The sequence below is a fragment of the Mauremys reevesii genome, linkage group 12, assembly GCF_016161935.1.
Source record: "Mauremys reevesii isolate NIE-2019 linkage group 12, ASM1616193v1, whole genome shotgun sequence".
Taxonomy (NCBI): Eukaryota; Metazoa; Chordata; order Testudines; family Geoemydidae; genus Mauremys; species Mauremys reevesii.
In genome coordinates, this window is record NC_052634.1 from 2,446,365 (window position 1) to 2,464,611 (window position 18,247).

The 18,247-nt window shown below is 54.7% G+C and overlaps 1 protein-coding gene across 1 annotated transcript; it reads right to left on the reverse strand.

The window, feature by feature from the left end:
• Positions 1-181: 181 nt before the first annotated feature.
• Positions 182-18,247, reverse strand: LOC120375897 (stabilizer of axonemal microtubules 2-like). The gene is made up of 10 exons (XM_039496915.1): positions 18,188-18,247; positions 7,693-7,903; positions 7,462-7,598; positions 6,888-7,104; positions 6,483-6,605; positions 4,058-4,283; positions 3,365-3,512; positions 2,220-2,405; positions 952-1,094; positions 182-832 (listed from the first exon to the last, which is right to left on the reverse strand). Exons 1-10 carry the CDS (start codon positions 18,245-18,247, stop codon positions 733-735), a joined length of 1,551 nt encoding a protein of 516 aa, XP_039352849.1. The 3' UTR covers positions 182-732.

Sequence of the window (18,247 nt, forward strand, 5' to 3'; positions counted from 1 at the left end):
TTGCAGAAAACTACTGTTCGGGGTTGTTCAGATAGAGAGAAAGTTGGGAATGCTCTTTTTGCTGAGGAATGCACATCCCTCTTATCAGGAACACTAAGCACAAACAATTTTTATTATCTTTAAAATAAAATGCAAAATAATAGACTGCACTCTAAAAGCTAGTGTTAAAATATTAGAAGATATTAACAGTGGGATTCCTACAGAATCCTTAAGCAGAAAATACAATGAAATTAGGTACAATTATTCTATAATTTCAACAGCTCTTACAGCAATACAAATGTATCTTAAGAAAAATACCACATCCATGAACACCCAAATTAATGGCAGCTATTCTAAGGGTGTGTCAGCACTGTGATCCAAGGTGTGATTGTTTACACACGCTAGCTTTAATTTCGCTAACCTGGCTAAAAGGCAGTGAAGACATGCAGGCTGTACAAGCCTGCTGAGAACCCTTGGTAGGTACTTGTGTACCTGTTCTGTGCTGCTGCATCTTTATTTTTAGCCATGCTAACTAGATCAAAGTTAGCGTGAGTACTTCTGTGCAAGCTGCAATCACACCTCTGCAGTGTACGTATACTTAAGTTTCCAAGATTTTAGATGATGCCATTTTAATGTTGCTAAGATGCACAAAAACCAAACAGTTTATCAGATTGTCTAGTTAGTAATTGTTTGCCCATTAGCATCTTGGGGACAGAGTTGATTTGGCTGAGGGACCTGGATCCACCCTGCATATCAGGCTTTAACGGGCACAAGAGAATTAATTGTCTCTCTTCCCTGCTGCTGCTGTTGGATCAAGTACATTTGCAAACGACAGACTGGGAGTGGGATTGGCCTGAAAAAGAAAATGTTGAGAAACCAGTTATGTGTATGTCTCACTAGTGCAACCAGAGCAGTAGTTGCACTGCAGCAATCAGAATGCTGCCTGGACTCGATCACCGAAAGAAGCTGTACCTGTAAGACTCCCTGTGGATGGTGGAGAAATCCTGCTTTCCCTGTGCTCGGATGGGTTTCTGCTCTGGTTTGCAGTTCCTCACCACCTCCACTCTCTGGGGCAGGAATGTGCTGTGTGTGGTAGTTTGGCTTTCAAACTTGGCCTAGAAATCCAAACAGTCAGAGTTCAGTCCCTTTTTTTGGTATTTTACGCTGCAAGGTGTTGGGAGACGCTATCAAAGTGCCCCCTGCCCCAGCCATGCCTACATTAAACTAGAGATACCGGCAATCTCTCAGCTTCCTTTCCATTCTGAACGTGGACCAGAGGTAATTACATTTGAAAGAGAAAGAACTGGAGAAAGATAGGAAATTGCTTTTAGGGAATATTAAAATGTGTTAGCAAGGAAGTGGGGTTTTCCCCCTGTTGCCACAGACAGTTGTAGATGCTCTGTCACTGCCAATGTAAAAGAACAGATGAGATAAGGCACTTGTAAATGTGCAAGGGGCAGACAGATGTGGCCTGTTTGGACTCTGCCGTCTGTTCCTGGCTGTCCCTGAATGCTGTTTGCTAGGGGGTCTGGGACATAAGTAGCATGTGTGTGCTGCCAGGGGAGCATTCCAAATACCCAGGTTTAACTTGGTGAACATTAGTCTAAGGGCTGCTTTCCTCCACCTGTTGCTGCCTCAGATGTGCCCCTCCTGGAGGGAGCAGCAGAGAAACTACAGCAGCAGTGGGGCGCCCAGCTCCAGCCTCCCCCCACTCCACATTGCAGCAAGAGGGCTGGCTTTGTTCTGGTCATTGTTTCTTCACTGGATGTTTGCGCCAAGCTCCTGTTCCCCTCCCTCATCCCCTGCCCACCAGCTTCCCCTCCCTACACATCTTTGACCCAGGTAACAACTCCCTCACCTGCCATCATGTTAGTGCCACACTTCTTTAAAAGGTGATACCTGCATCCATCACGGTGCCTGTCTCTCGAACCCCCCTTTCCCCATGTGTCTGTTCAGATAAACTCTGCAGGGCAGGGACTGTGCATGCCTGAGGAGTCCGTGCAGCACCTGTCACGGTACAACCATGACTGAAATAGGAGTTGGCTGCTGTTCTCTCAAGCACATCATTCATGGGACAGTGGCCTCTGTCTTTATGGTACCCTGTGGAATTTGTCTGGTGTACAAGGCTGTGCTGAGGCTGTGGGATGAACTCTGCTTTCACAGGACCATCTGTGTTGTGTGAGGGTGCCAGCCATGGGCAGCCCGTTAACAGGAGCTGTCTCCTGCCCCCACTGTATTACCAGAGGTCGGATGTAGACTCCATCGTGGGGGTCACCGTGCCGGATTCGGGGCTGGACTCCCCACTCTCTGAAGAAGAACTTGTGGGCTGTGGAATCGTCAAACTTTGCAGAGAGGGATTTCAGCACTGTGGGAGGCCACTGGATAGTCCCCGGAGGCCTGTCCAAGGGCAGAGGGGGGTAAGAGAGCTGGAAAGAGACACAAGTGGGTCAGAACAACCACCACAAGCTCTTTATAGCACTTTTCAGTGCTATACTGCCAACAGGCAGGGCCAGATTTTCAAACGAGTTTTGCACCTTGTAGCTCCCATCGAGAACACTGCAGAGTTCTCTTGTTTAAAAAGTCTGTCCCTTGGTACGTAGAGAACGTGGTGGCGGGAAATGCTGCTTGCTGGTCCAGGCGTGGAGCTGGGAGTGGAATGGCCGAGTGCAAGATTTACACCAGTGGTTTATTACTGGTCACAATGACACCAGGGGAAGAGGGAGCCAGCCCATTTCTGCCGTGCAGGGACAGGACAGGACAAAACCGTGGACAGTGACACTGATGCCCGGGGCGGGAGTTCAGGCAGGGTTCCCTCCGTCTCATTTCCCCCCCCCCCCGCCCCGTTGTCAGGATCACTGCAATAGGGGATTCTCTGTCCATGCTACACAAAGCAACCACTGCACCCCCACCACCACGAAAGCCAAGGGGTGCCTAGATACTTGCCCCACTTCACCCCGGTTTAGAGTTACTGACTTATTGAATGAATGCAGAATATAAACACCCTGAACTTCTGCCATGGCTGGTCCAGGAATCGCCAAGCAATTCATCAATTGGAACTGCATGGCCCACACCTCTTTATCCCTTTACAAACACTGGCTAGTTGAGGAGGAGATTTTCAAAGCCTCCCAGCCTATGTGGCAAAGGAGTGTTACTGTTCCCATTATACAGACAGGAGGGGAAGAAACTTGCCCAAGGTCACAAAACAAGGTAGTGGCAGAGCTGGGAATTAACCTAGGCACCCTGACTCCTAGGCCTTGTGCTCTACTCACTAGATTTCTTCCCACTGTGCGAGTGAGAATCTTCATTCATTCACTCACTGAAATTAACTTTGCTCAAAGAGTCCCCTGATCTCCATTTAACCCCCCACTCCTTCCCTTCCCATTACCTTGGTCACTGTGTCTCCACTGACTTTTCCATCTCTCTCTTTCCCCAAGTCGGCCAGCTCCTCTTGCAGCTTGATGGGGCTGGCACGAGGGTATCTGCGGGTGTCCCAGCCGTGGTAGCTTTCTCTCTGTACCGTCTGAAAATCTGTGCTGGGTGGAAGAGGGACACACTTCAGCGGTGAGATGAATCAGGCGTTTTAGAGCTTTGCACCACCAGCCATCACTGCAACATCTCCTGTGTTCTATTCGTGGCCCTGCTGAGGACTCTCTGTGCATCCTCAGGCAAGTCACTTCATTGCTCCATGCCTTAGTTTCCCCATCTGTAAAATGGGGTCAACACTGAGCTACTGCGTTTGATAAGCGTGTGCGTTAATATCAGTGAATGTCTGCCTGCCGGGCACTGTTCACCTGAGGATCTCAAGGCCCTTGGCAATGTTGTTTATAGGAACAAAATCATGTTTCCTTCCACTTCCTCTTCCCAAAACTTGTTGCTGGGGTTGGATGCAGCCTTCTTCAGGCTGTGAGGAGGGGGAAGGTCCTTGTACTAACTCTCTATTAAAGGCTCCGCTCACCTGCTCTGCTGCCCCAGGGATCCATAGCTCCCTTGCTGCAATGCTGAGAGAAACCCCTCATCCTGCCTGGAGTTTCCCCATTCCAAGCCCTGCCCAGTGGGGTTACTTGATGGCTGCACTCACCTGAAGCCCTGGTTGATTGCCAGGTTGTCCAGAGGAGGCTGAGCAGGCTGAATCCGTGCAGGTAACAAGCTGCATGCTGGGAAATCACTCTGGTACTTGGTCACGTATTCCACCTGTGCTCGTTTCCCTGCTGGAACTATTCCTTTACCATGTGACTGGGCTACCCGCTTCTCCAAGGGCACAGACTGGTAGGTGCTCTGGTGGGTTGTCGTCATGTCATGATCACCTAGCAGAACAGAAAGCAATGTATTGTCCCATGCTGGGGGGTGTGTGGGTTAGTCTTTGGAGGGGCTACCCCTGTCTATAGGAGCAGAGTTTGGCTGGTTTGCCAGCCCTATTCAGAGGGGCTGCAGAAATCAAGCATCCCCTGTCTTAGGCCAGATTAATAAATTATACATCCCCCAGGGGGTCTCAAACTTGTTGGACAGTAAACTCAGGCTAGAGAAAGGGAAAGCTTTTCCCACTTCTGGTTTGGAAAGTAGCCCAGGGAGAGCTCAGCCCAGGCTTTCCATGTCGTCTCAGTGCTCAGACAGCCCCTGGGCTGTCAGCTGAGGGATGACATAGAAACGAGCCCACCCAAGCGGTGTGCTCAGCTCTGCCAGGCTCACAAGCCTCTGAAACTTTGCACCGCTTCAGGCATACGGCACAGCCCCATCCTGTACTTCCGGCGTCGTACCATAATGCCTAGCTGTAACCAGCCTCCTGGGGTGTGTCTACACTGCAAGGGGCAGGGAGCCTCAGAGCCTGGGTCTTCAGGGCTTGTGCTGCAGTGCTAAGAATAACGTGGAGCTGTTCAGACTGGGGCTCAGAACCCCAGGGAGGGGGGTGAGCGTCAGAGGTCGAGCTGCAAATTCCACACGGCTGCTTTTAGCCCCCAATGCGAACCCCAGGCTGTAGACTTGCTGCCGCTTGCAGTGTAGATGTACTCCTAGACCAGGGGCGCTCAGCATTTCCAAGCTACTGCACCCCTTTCTGGAGTCTGATTTGTCTTGCCTACCCCCAGCTTCCACCTCATTTAAAAACTGCTGACTGATGAAATCAGACACAAAAATACAGATGGGTCACAGCCCACTAGTACTGAACAGTGGCTGCCTTTCTTGTTTTTACCACTAACTATAAAACAAATCACTTGGAATATAAACATTGTACTTACGTTTCCAGTGTATACACAGAGCAGCATAAACAAATCATGGTCTGTATTGTACTGACTCCACTAGGGCTTGTTATGCAGCCTGTTGTAAAACTAGGCAAATAGCTAGAGGAGCTGGTGTGCCCCTGCATGAACACCTCTGCCCTAGACCAGTGGGTCTCAACCTATTTACCTCTGTGGGCTGCAGCCAACACTACTTATATGGCCCTGAGGAGGTCACATGGGCCGCAGCTCTGTGCTGATTGGGCCACAAGCTGAGCACCACTGTGAGCTGCACCCAATACTATCTGTATGGCCCTGGGGGTGTCACATGGGCCGCAGCTCTGTGCTGATTGGGCCACAAGCTGAGCACCACTGTGGGCTGCACCCAATACTACCTGTATGGCCCAGGGCACAGACTGAGCATCACTGCCCGAGACTGTATCACCTTGGGAGCTGCCTGTGCTAGAGGAAAAGGGCCCAGTCTGAGGCTGGCCCTTTACGGGGAGCGTGGCTGAGCCGTGCTGTGACCGGGCAGCTGAAGGTGATGTGGAGGCGAGGCCAGCGGCTGGTCCCAGCTGTGGGGGGACTGGAGCTGGCTGCACAGACAGTGGAGCACTCTGTGGGGAGGAACCTGCGAGAGAGGAGCTGGGACAGGCTTGGCAAAGGCAGCTGCGAGGAGGGCCTGGAGAAAGGCGGTGGCTGGGGTGAAGCAGCCTGCAGCCCTTCAGGAAGCAGGTAGGCACAAGCGCTAACCAGCGGTGGGCCCAGGAGGGGCTAGTGGGCCTGGGTAGGGCCTTACTGGGAATGGTGCCAGGCCAGGCAAACCCTGACCAGGAGGCTGTTGCTATGCACTGATGCGGGGAATGGGCCTGTGCTCTGCAAAGGTGGTTAGAGCAGCGGTTCTCAAACTGGGGGCCAGGACCCCTCACGGGGTTGTGAGGTTATTACATGGGGGGGGTCACAAGCTGTCAGTCTCCACCCCAAACCCTGCTTTGCATCCAGCATTTATCATGGTGTTAAATTAAAAACACTTTTTTATATATATTCAAGGGGGGATCGGTGTGTGAAAGGGGTCACCAGTACAAAAGTTTGAGAACTACTGGGTTAGAGGGCTGCAGAGGGAGGGTGAGCGGAAACCAGCAGAGCAGTGCTTGAAACGCTGGAGGGTGTTGGAGGAGGATTGCTAAGACGCCAACAGCGAATGTAATCCTGGCCTGCAGAGCCGATGTGGGGACAGCCCTGCTTCCGGGCCCGTGTGGATGTGGGGCTGGAAGCTTTCATGCTCTCTGTTACCTTCAATGGTGAGCTGAACCTGGACGCCTTTGACGAGCTCTGGTTTGGGGATGCGTTTCTCAGTGAACTCTCGCTGTGTGGTGCTTTCCATCTCGGCTGCCTGGTCAGGGGACAGGAGAGCGCCTGGGGTGGAGAGAACGGGGCTGGTGCTGCTCAGTGTTCCCAGCGTGTCAGGCATGTTCCCAGGCACAGAGCCCAGCACAACCCAGCCCCGCTTCAGGCACTCTGGGCCCGGTGCCTGGCATTGGCGAGCCCCTCCTGGCTCCTGTAGCACACTGAGCATTCAGGGCACTATCAGGATCCAGGACTCAGGGGTGGGGCATGTGGAATGGGGGCACCCCAAGTTAATGATGCCCCTTTGGCCGATCTCAGCCTGGGGGGAGAGGGGATGGGTCCCAGCTGTACCTGCCAGGGTTGGCGGCTCTCCATAGCAGGCTGGGCGTTCCGCTCGCCATCCTTTGTAGCTCTCCTGGGTGGTGGTGGTGTGGGGGAAGCCAGAGCCCTTGGGCTGCCTGGGAGTCGGGGGCCGCCGGAGGGTGGTCACAACTGGCTCCCTGGGCGGGAAGTGGAGGCGGTACAGACTCTGGCTTTGGAAGGGCTCCTGTGGGCACTGATACGCCTCCTGCAAAACACGACCGTCCGTGCCCTGGGCTAGAAAGGTCAATCTGTCTCCTCCCCGTGGGGCAGCTGGGCCCACGCTGCTCCCAGGGAGCGACCCATCGCACTAACCCTGGCCCAGTGGAGAGCAGGCACTGCAGAGTGCCCAGCCGCAGAGGGCACCTCCCCACAGGAGGGGTGACGGGTGGGTTGATTCACAGAGCCCCCGTGGCCTGCAGGCCTTGCCATGGCAGGTGTGTGGGTGGGGTAGAGCCCTGGCCTTCTCAGCGGGGGCAGGTGGGGAGAGAGGGGTTCTCCTCCCCCCCTTGGGAGAGGGGGATGGCGGGAGCCTAGCCTGGATCGGCTGCGGTGCTGGCGTTACCCGGACATGCGGCTTGGTCCTCTGGCCCAGCTCCCAGGGGATGAACTCTGCCCGCTGCGTGGTGCCGAAGGCCATGGCCGGGGGGTTGGGGTGTGGAGGGGTGCGGAGCGGCCTCTTGCTGCTTCGAGGATGCACGTCTGGAGGGGAGGAAGAGTGAGGAAGTGACCGGGAGGCGCACGGGGCATGTGTAAAACGCTCCCTAGGGAGGCTGCTTTGGTTCCCCTCGCTTACTTGGTGGCTGGGTGTAAGTTGCCTTGTAATGGGACAGTTGGGGTCTCCTGCAGTCCTGAGGCGCTGGCCTGCTCCACTTCTTGCAGTTCTTGTGGCGCTTGTGTCGACTGAGCATAACAGAGAAGCAGCTGAGAGAGAGAAACCGAAACCGGGCTCCCCTCCCCGCTGGGAACATTCTCCACATCCAGCCCGTGTGCCGCAGGGGAGGTGACTGCCAAGGCAGCAGGGTCTGCTCGCTGGGAGCTGTGTGCTGGGCAGCCGGATGATGGCTGCTCTGCAGCTTTCAGGGCCCCTGAGAATTGCTCCCCTGCACCTGGCGCCCTTCAGAGCTCCCCGGGAGATGGATGCTATTGGTAGGATCCTGTGGTGGAGGTAGGAGCTGGAAGCTACCAAATACTGTGAAATGACGCCCCCCTGTACGGCTCAGGGCACGGCGGCAGGCCCCTGTCATGTTCTGTAAAGAGGTGGTTAAAATGTGTAAGTCCCCAGGGACACGGGTAAACACTACAGAATATATCCATGCACACGCACGTGGGTGGTCTGTGGGGCAGAGACTTTCTCATGCCTCTAGGTGCCACAGCAGTACAAGTGGTGATCGCGCTTTGTAAAACTGCTCCATACTAACAGAGACAGACCTCAAGCGAGAGAAATAAAGCAGGCAGCTGTCCTTCCCTGCTGCCCATGGCTTCTAGCCCGCATGCACAGCTCAGCGCCAGCAGCTTTTGCTGAAGATCAGGTCTGGTGTGTGTGGAGGGGAGAAAGGTGAAACGAATCCATTCTTGCTCTAGAAACCTTAAGCAAAAATAAATAAGGGCAAGTGTCTGTCTGTGCCTGTTCAAGCGCTCACTTACCCACAATCGCAGAGTTCACAGAGACAAGCAAACTGCAGGGACTCCATCTCCCAGGCTTTGTGGGTCAGGCAGGCGGAGGGAATCCCTCCGCCCCCACGAGATGCAGTATCTGGTTCTAGAGACCACGGACTACAGGGCCGGCAGTACGGACCCAGGCGCGCTCTGAGCAGCTGCCTCTGGGCTCCAAGGAGTCTCCGTTTGGGCTGAGCTCGGGTTTAGTGTGTGTTGCAGGTTGCTATGGTTCCTGGACTCCTGCCTTTCACCCAGGGGTGATTTGAATGTGAATGGTGCTCTAGCAAGCCCACGAATGCCAGGTTACCAGGAGCTTAGAGGAGGGGAGGGCTGCACTGTGTTTCCCAGGCGAGGTTCGTAACTGACAGAGGATTAGGAGCAGCAGGGGCTGTCTGCAGGGCCGCTAAACCCCTGGGAAAGTACACAGGTCCTGGGTGCTGTGCACAGCTGGTGAGCTCTGGGGGAAAGGACTGTCTGCATCGTGAAAGGGCGGGAGGGGAAACCAGGCCCAAAGAGACGTGACTTGCCCAGCAGAGCTGAGCTTAGACCCAGGGCTGCTGACTCCCAGTCCAGTACCTTCCACACTGCCTCTCTAATGCTAGTTAGAACGTCCCACTGGCTTGGGGGACTCTGGATAGCCACTGGCCAGTACTGTACCGCAAGGTGTCTCTAGAGCAGCTGCCTGATCCGGCCAACCGCTACGCTGGGTCCGGAGCTGCTGAGGAGCCGTTCAAGGCTGAAGTCGCCACCAGCAAGGAGCAGGCCAAGCCAGCACCAATTAGCCGAGAGGCCAATCAGCATGTTAATTGAGTGTCATCAGTCATTTAATTGTTTGAAGCACAGTTTCATTAACAAGTTGAATGGTCCTGGCAGATGTTAATGGAACAATGCAGAAGAATCTGCTTCTCACTGGATAATAAGGGGGTAACTGCGCAGTAATTGGAGACAATTAACTGGCCACTGCCTGTGTGTGTGAGAGAGCCATCTTACCAAGCCAGCTCTGCTTGGAGAGAAAGCTCCGGTGCTGTGGGAGGCTCTCCGATACCCTGGTGAGGGGCCTGGTACAAACCCGAACAGACTGTTACCTTTTTAAACCTAAAGAGCCCTTTTAAAATATAGGTATTAGCAGCATCACCAGCCCAAAGGGTTCACAAATGATGAGTCAGGGCCCCAAAACCCATGAGATTGGATTACAGATAACAAAGGTTATCCCATGAGCAATAGGAACTTAGCTGTCTGTCTGTCTGTCTTCCTTTTTTTAAAAAGTGAGATCCTTGGCTAATAACTTGACTCCCAGGCTTGGGACTTTTACTAAAAAATTTACAGTGTTGCCAACTTTCAGATTTTTATCATGAGTCTTACAATATTTGCTGTTCTTCTTAACTGGACTGGATCCTAGAACAAACAGAACAGAAAACCATTCCCTTCCAGCCCTGGAGACTTGGCCAAGTTGAACATACGTCATCTCTCTCCCTCTCCCCACCCTTTTGAGCCCAGCAAAATGCATTAAAAAACCCTAAGTTGCCTCGGGAGCTGGTCTCTTTTGAGTCCCGTGAAGGTGAAGGAGCAGTTCAGTCCTGCTGACCCGCCCAGGGCTGCCCACCCCTCTCCTGTAATGATGTTTGGTGAGCATGTGTCTATATAATTTACTTGCTGTTGTGACTTGATCCTGCACAAAGTGTAATGGGGTCATTCCCCCCCGTCACCCACTCCCTGCTGCAGGAAATACACATTTCCAGCTGCACAAAGACAGACACATCTCCTCTGCTTTAATTTCAGGCCCTCTCCGGGCTGAGGGAGAATGTCAGTCTCATCTCCTAGCTTCTGTCTGACTTGTTTGGCTTTTCTGAAATCAGAGCTGGCTGCCCAGTAGCCAGGCAGGATCCTACACTAACCAACGAGGGTTGCTGTATAACAATAACAGCCCCACAATAATACCTCCCCACCCTATACACACACACATGCAGCCCAGCCCTCACAAGCCGCTGTGGTGTGCATGGCCCGTCAGCAGCCCTACAGCCAACCAGTGTGTGATGCGAGAGGGACAGGACACGTTTCAGGTGATGACTCAAGTATTAAACGATGCAGCCAGAAAAACCAGGGAAGCCCCTGAAATCTCTCTGGACTCCAGCTGGCTTAGTGACCTGTTAATTCAGGTGCTGAAGCTAAAGGCTGGGGCTGCTGCAGGGCCCAGTGACTATATCTCATGGCAGATCAGGGGCCCAGAGCGGGACAGCTCGGCCCACAGGCCAGGCTGAGCTGGGGAGAGAGGGAACTTGCACTGAGAAGTGGACAGTTGCTGCCTGAGGGGTTTCCCACATGTGCATAGGCCTGTCCCATCACCTTTCTCAGGCTGTTTTGGTGGGGATGGGGGTGGAGGGTTGACCCCAGGGTGAAGCAAGGCACAGGAGGCCCCATGCAACTCGTACTCCAGACAGGAGCTCAGGAGGGGGCATTATCCCATCGTGGGGGGAAGTGCTGACAGCAAGGGGCCAGAAGCTGTCCCCTGCCTGTTCCGAAAGCCTGTGTCGGGACAGGGATCCCCATTCAAACACTTCAGGCGCATCCTCCGAGCCCAGTGCACTGTGCTCGGGGGGGCTGCAGGACAGGTGGCGTGTGCATTGCTCCTCTGTGCCAAGCGCTCTCCTGGCTGCTTTTGGGGGGGTGAGGAACCCTGCTTTCCGCTCCCCCAATTGGTGTCCTTGCCCCAGAGAAGTAGTAACAACAGCTGCTGCACGGAGACGCCTCTCTCCTCCCTGCCTGGGTGGGTGTGGGGGGGGGGGGAGGGGAAGCTCCTGAGGCCTCTGCTCCTTCCGAGCCGGGACGGGGCTCCTCGAAGCCCGGTTCCCTCTGGGCGGTCTCTGCGAGCCCCGTGTGGCACTTGCCAAGCAGCCCACGCCCCAGTGATTGCACCGGGCGGTTTCCCTCACAGATGACCTTGACTCCCCATGCTGGAGGCGGGTCGCCCCAGGGTGCTCCCCGCTAATTAGCTAGCAGTGCAGAGCTATATCGTTTCAATAGTCGAAGTGCTGCGGGCAGCCACCAGAGGACACTGTGACACCAGCTATCCGTGCCCCGGGCCTGCAAGGGGCTGGGAATGGGGGGTGACTGAGAGTCTGTCACTGCAGCCCTGGCCCCTCGGCGTCACTGGCCTGGAGCATCTCACCAGCCCCAGAGCCGCAGCTTGCGGGCGGGGGATCACAGCTCCCCTGTGCAGGGTGGCCAGGTCCCACAGCAGCACGGGCCTTTCCCCAAACACCTGGCATGATGTTATTTAAAAGTACGACTTCCAGGGCCATATTGTCCAGCGCTCGGCCGTCCTGGGAAGGACTGAGGGGGCTTTATAGGCTTTCACCTTCTGGGCATTATCTCCACTTTAGAGATGGGGAAACTGAGGCACAGAGTAGTAGTCTGCTTGGGCCTAAGCCCACCTGAGCCTGAGAGGGTCGTGTCATTTGCCACCCCACCCTGAGTTGCCGCTGGGATCGGTGCGGCTGTGTGTCCAGCTCCCTCCCGAGCGAGAGGTGCTGCCGTTCCGGGCCTAGGGCAGCGTGGTGGCTGCCCCAGGCTGACCCCAGGGTCTGGAGGAGAAAAGCTGCCCTGAGAGGGTCTGGTTGTTTTCTCGCCCAACTCACCACTTGTGGCTGGGTTCGGGTCGGGTCACAGGGTTCTAGCACAGAGAGGGGAAGCGACTTGTCACCCAGCAAATCAGTGTGAAGCCGGGGCTAGAACCTAGGAGTCCTGACTCAGGGCTTCCCACCAGCCCTCACAGCGACGGCCGGTCTAAGTATCCATATACCTGCTGTGCTGGGAGGGGCAGTGATGGGTTTCCAGCTCTCTAGCTTCTCCTTGTGACCCCTCTTACTGCATGAGCTCGAAGCTGTTGTCTGAGAGCTCCCAGGCAGGAGTGGTGGAGGTTCTCGGCCCTCCCAGGAGACTTTCGCTCCCCTAACACATTAGCAGGTAGCTGACATCACAGGTCATTTGCCTTCAGAGAGTGAAAAACTCCCGCCTGACAGTGTCATTAATCAGGTGGCACCAAACAGATCTGCTAATGTTTGTGCTTAATTAGTGCTAATGCAGACGGGGGCCTGGGGATCATTTGAGGGAAGATTTCACCCCCCCCCCACATCTAACTCGCTGGAGCTTGCAGTAGCTGGCCCTGTGGTACCTTAAACGTGGTGCCCTTAGGAAAGTGTCCAGATCTTACATGTCAGGCTGGAATCAGGGCAGGGCTGGGTCCCAAACCAGCCCCTAGATCCAATCACCTCTGGATTTCAGGGACATTTGGATCCAGAATTAAGGCAGTTGTGTTATCTTCATGCACACCCACTGTATTCTTTGAATCCTGCTCCCCACATTTCCACCTCAGGTGTGTGTCCCTCCCACCCCCAAAAAAGCCACAAAATGGGTTGGTCTATGCAAATCAGAGTGGCCTGCTGTTTCTTTATTTGCAGATGCAGAGTTCTGTTTTTATATTACCCACATGCTTTGGACCTAGATTTTGCTGTCCGAAGCCCCTGGTCTGAGAGAGATGTGCTGGGCTACAGAGCAGAATGGAAGTCGGATCAGATTGTGCAGAAACAGATCACTAATGGGTCCCTGCTTCAAACAGCTGCATTGCTGAGTGCATAGTGCCTGTGTGCTACTGTAGTTTTAGGCATGCATAGCCTGTGTGTGTCCCTGTTGTGTGCTTCATTGTGTCTGCATCCATTAGGGTGACCAGATAGAAAGTGTGAAATATTGGGATGGGTGGTGCTGGGGTAATAGGTGCCTATATAAGAGACAGCCCCAAATATCAGGACTGTCCCTATAAAATCGGGACATCTGGTCACCCTAGCATCCATTGTTCCCGGGGGCTGTATAGATCCACGCTTCACGGTGTGCATTCCTAGCTCTGTCTACCGTAGGATGAACGACACCAGCTGTTGCAAAGTGGTTGCCTGGTAAATGTTTGGGGGATGACCACCTTGAACGGCAGTTGCCTGAGGATATCTGGGTGCACGCCAGAGACATGCTCATGCTGGAATGTAAGTGGATGGACTCAGGTGGACTGCGGGGACGCTCTGTGGAAAAATCTGGTTCTAATGAGCCTTAAAGAGAGACGCTGTGCTAACAAATGGCTGGCTTGGTAATGTTTAGGATTCCCACTTGGACAGGACATGTGCATTTTGCTCAGCCAGCCAGGCAAGCAGATGTCCATCATCGCCACGCTCATATTTCAGGGGGAGCTGCCTGTGTCCGGAGGGGCGGGAGGTGAGTGAGCCGTCCTGGCGATGGGGATGTTAAGCTACTCCCTGATGGCGATGATAAGCTATTTCCTTGGGAGGGGTTTGCAACGGAGGAGGAGGTCTGTGGTGGTGTGAGTGCACCGCATGGCAATGGGGTTCTTCCCATTGACTGCAGTGGGCATTGGGTCAAATCCCTAGACCAGAACAAGGAGCTGGGGGCTGTATGGTGTTAGAGGGCTTTCCCCTCCCCTGGTTCTTGTCACGCAGACAGAAAGCAGAAGACCAGAAGTCTGAAGTGCAGGCAACGCCATGTTCATTGGGGTTAGTTCCAAGCAGCCATGTCCAGAGCTCTCCATGCGGCAGAGTTTGTTTTCCAGTGTTCCCCTCCCAGCTCCGACGCTGCAGAGCCTTGTCTGTGTCCCTGTTCCCCATTCCCACTTCCTCCTCCTTAGCAGGCCCAAATATACCTGCCGTGCACGCCCCGAGTCACGCCCCTTACAGCTTATGGTCGGGTCCCGTTTTGGAGGGTTGTGAGTCTGGGGTCTTCATCCCACGCCTCCTTTGTATCCCAAGGGAGGGGTAAGGAGTGAGGTTGTGTCTGGCCAAGGCCAGGCTTTTCTTTGGCTTTTAGTGTTTCTTACGCCTCCCGCCAATCTCCCCTTGTCCCTCCAGACTGGTTGCTTGACCTTGGCTTGAGAAAGGAGCCAGGCAGCCCATCATTGTATGCTCATATTACACTCCCACCATTCTATCCCTTATCTCTTCCCATTCTACTAGCAAGCCCATCTGGCCAGGCAGAAGCCATACACGCAATGTCTTGGTCCTTTGTTCACACCTATTAGTATAAGAGAGAGAATTTTGGGTTTGACTTTTGGATACTTTTATCTCAGGTGGACAAACAAGCCTGGATACTAACATACGGTAGTTCAGGTGCTGGCTCTCCCCAGCCCAGGCAAATGGGCTTGCGCCTCCCACCTCCTTGTGCCCCAATGGCGTGTGGGTCCGTGGAAACGTGCGCAGGCTGGACTAGTGGCAAGGATTAGAGCCCTGGGTTCTAAACTGGAATCCAGAGCCGCAGAGCATTCCAGTGACCTTGGCTAAGCGTCTAGCTCCTCATGTTCAACACCTCCACGGGTTCCCATCAGGCTGGGCTCGGCCCTTGATCCTGCCATGGTCCATGCAGTTTTCTGCGTCTGCGTCATGCCTGGGAGGCCTCTAAAAGGCCATTGAATCCCCATGGGGTGTCTTGCAAGAGGGTCCCTGGTTTGTGTACTGCTCGGCTGCCAGACTCCACCCCAGAGCTGCCGTGGGAGCCTCTGGGACAAAGCAAACAGCACCCAGGAATGGATCCCTTTATTAGTGCTTCCAGAAGTGCAGCAGCCCCAGTCTTGGCATCACAAGGCGACTTTGATTAGCTTAAAAAAAATTAAAATCTTAATTTAATTTAAAGCACTGTCATTCACAGTCATGGCCAACGCTGAGCAGTCTAATTATTATGCAAATTAGGCAGATAGAAAAATGATTAATAATTGCACAAATTAAAAATTATTGTAAACATCCTGTGACTAGTGATAAGTCCGCATGCAGCGTGTGTGCAGGAAGGAGCGTTGCTTAGCCGGCTCCTGAATCCCAATTTTCTCATTAGGGGACTTAATTAGCAAATGACGCGAAGGAGCCAAGCAGCAGTTGTGCGGTTCCAGGGTCAGGCCAGGCCAGCGCTTGGTTTCAGATGATGGGGGAGCGGTGCCAGGCTGGGCACTGCCACTGCCAGCATGAAGCGTGAATTTCAAAGCTGAGACCTCAGTTCAGTCAAACACCCTTAAAGTAACTTGGCTGCTCAAGGGCTCAGTCAGGGTTGATTGGCCTGCAAAGGTCCCTGCTTGCACTGCGTCCTGTCTCTTTGCAAAGTCCCTGAGACTCTGATGGGAATTCCCCTTCAATGACTCACACAGCCGGGGTTGTGCCTTTAGAATAGAAGGAATCGCCGACTGTCCTGCCATACCCCACCCGCAAGCCCAGTGCTCCCACGTAACTCTGCGGTAACAAACCAACTGCCCAGGCCTGGCATGTACTGGGGATGAACAAGGCAAGCGTCCCACCCATCCCCTTGATGATGCACCTCAAGCCCGTGCCAAGGGTGGTGCTCAGAGAGGCAAGTTGGCTCTGGTCTTTCTGCCAGCATGGCCAGCCGTGGTGCCTGTTTGGGCCAGGGGGTCTTCTGTTGCCTACGTTCCTGCAGAAGAAGCTGAGATTAGGGGAGAGCAGATGGATGGACAGAGAGACAGGCCAGGTGGTGCTCACAGAACTGTCTACTGCGGACGTGCCTTTTGTAGGCTGCATTTGAGACAGGACCCTGGTCTGGGCAGTGAGAGGAACCATTGAAGGTGTCCCTCTGGGCAACAGCATGCTCTGCTATGGGCACGGATGGTCCTCATTGATGCTGTCCTGCTGGCGAGGGGCTGGGAGCAGAGGGAATGGGATGCAGAGATTTTTTTTTGATGCCAGTGGTGGTGGTGAGAAGATCTGGGAGACACTAGGTTCAGCCCAGAAGATAAATGCACCAGTGAATGTGTCCCAGGTTGCATGGGCCCCTCATTGGCCACCTTGGCAGAGAAAGGCCCACGGGGCATGGATTGCTCTGATCTTCCCCCGACACACCACAGCCCTGTCAGGACTAGGAGGGAGGCTGCAGGGAAGCTTGGGAGAGAACTGGAGCCTGGGGCTCTCTGGCTCTTCTCCACCAGTGGGTGATGGGGAACCTCCCAGCGATGGGGCTGAAGGGGAGGATCCCGAGCCCCTTGGAGCATTTGGGATTGTGTGTGGCCAGGGCAAGGCAGTTTTAAGGTGGCTCAGGAGGCCCCCATGGGGCACACTGACTGCACGGATCCCCCTCCAGCAATAGCCCCCGGGGCTGGCCCTGGGAGGAGAGGGCCAACTCACAGGTGAGGAGGAGGAGGGGGCTGGCTTGGCTCTGTCCGGGCAGCTGCTGTGCTCAGGGCTCTGCTTCCTTGGGCTGGCTATCCCCAGGAGCAGGGAGCTGCTAACAAGATGGCTTTGACTTGCAGAGCCAGGCCTGCCTGGGTTGCACAGCAGCTGTGGGATGGCTAATTACCCTCTGTCATGGTGATCGATTCCCCTTTATCTCGGTGTGCAGAGCAGACGCGAATAGCTATTGGAGCACCCCTACCTGGAACACTGCTGCATCAGCCCGGGTGGATGCTTCTCATCTGGCAGAGCTGTGTGCATCAGCCCTCGCCTGCATGCCCGCACCAGCTCTTTCCTCCCTGTCCTGCTGAGAGGGAGGTGGCAGGGGGAAGGGGAATGCTGCCGAGAGGGGCTGGCAGAGCAGATGCTGTATGTGAGTTGGAGGCAGCTCCGGCAGCACTAGGAACTGGGTGAGCCCAGGGGACCACTGGGGTCTTTGTGGGATACTCCCGAAACCCAGCCTCCGACAGTGTCAAAGGGAAGCGTGTAACTCGCTTGCCTGGCACTCATGCAATCAGTAGCTGCCCCACGCTGCCCGGGTCTCCTTTTACACCCAGCTGTTTAGCCTGCCAAGCCCCCACGCTAGGAGACAGACTGGTGTTAGCACTGGCATTGCTCCAATGTTGTGCCCAAGGCTGGACTAGCCAAGGGGGCTGTGGGTCCGGATTGAGGGGCACTGACAGAGTGGCGGGAGGCGGCCCAGATCTGTGCTACCAGGGCATGTGTAGTCAGGACTGAAGGGCAGCAGCGAGGTGAGGGACGCTGGGGTGCCGTGACTTGACTAGCCCAAGGCGGTGCATGTAGAATTGTGCAGGGGCCATGTGTCTCGATCAGCAAAAGAGCTCAAGACTGAGAGCCCCGGCAGAGGCACCGGTGCCCAGGACTCTGGATTAACAGGGGCTGCTGGGCCGGGCGGGGGTGCCCGGGCAGATCTGTGGGTGCCCAGGCTCTGAGCTAGCAAGCATCACCAGTCCCTTGCTTTCAGGAGGATGGAAAGTTAGCAGTGTTTTCTCCGTGCCTTTAGCACATGCACTCGAGTGGCCGGGCTGGCTGAGCTGGTGCCCACGTGCTTGTTAGCGGCTGTGTACAATCCCTCGGCATGGGCATTCTCCAGCAGGGACAGACTCTGGCACCCGGGCTGTTTGTCTGCTGTCATGCAGATGAAAAGCCGCCTTTGGATCGCAGCAGCCTGAGAGTGGTGTGAGGAGGAGGGGTGGGGGTGGGACAGTGGCTCTATTCCATGTTATCCCTGCTTCCCCCCAGGGTTAGCCAGTCTCATTCTGCCCTTCTGCTGTTGACAGCTCCCGTGTCAAAGGGAGTTGCGGCATCCTGAAACACCTGCTCATTATTGCTGCTCTACAGAATATCCTTACAAGGGGGATTCGGAGCTGGCTGGCTCAGATATGAGCGACGCACTTTGGGGCTTTGCTCGTTTTCCCCAAAGTCAGCGGGAGGCTCAAATTGATAGTGACACAT

What these genes read in the sequence shown, in the direction of transcription:
- LOC120375897 (XM_039496915.1), bottom strand. Translation starts at nt 18,247, where the DNA reads ATGTGTCACTATCAATTTGAGCCTCCCGCTGACTTTGGGGAAAACGAG. An exon ending in AAAACGAGCAAAGCCCCAAA is followed by an intron (nt 7,904 to 18,187) that starts GTGCGTCGCTCA and finishes CTGCCTTGGCAG; the next exon opens with TCACCTCCCCTGCGGCACAC. An exon ending in AGAGCCGCCAACCCTGGCAG is followed by an intron (nt 6,606 to 6,887) that starts GTACAGCTGGGA and finishes TCTCCACCCCAG; the next exon opens with GCGCTCTCCTGTCCCCTGAC.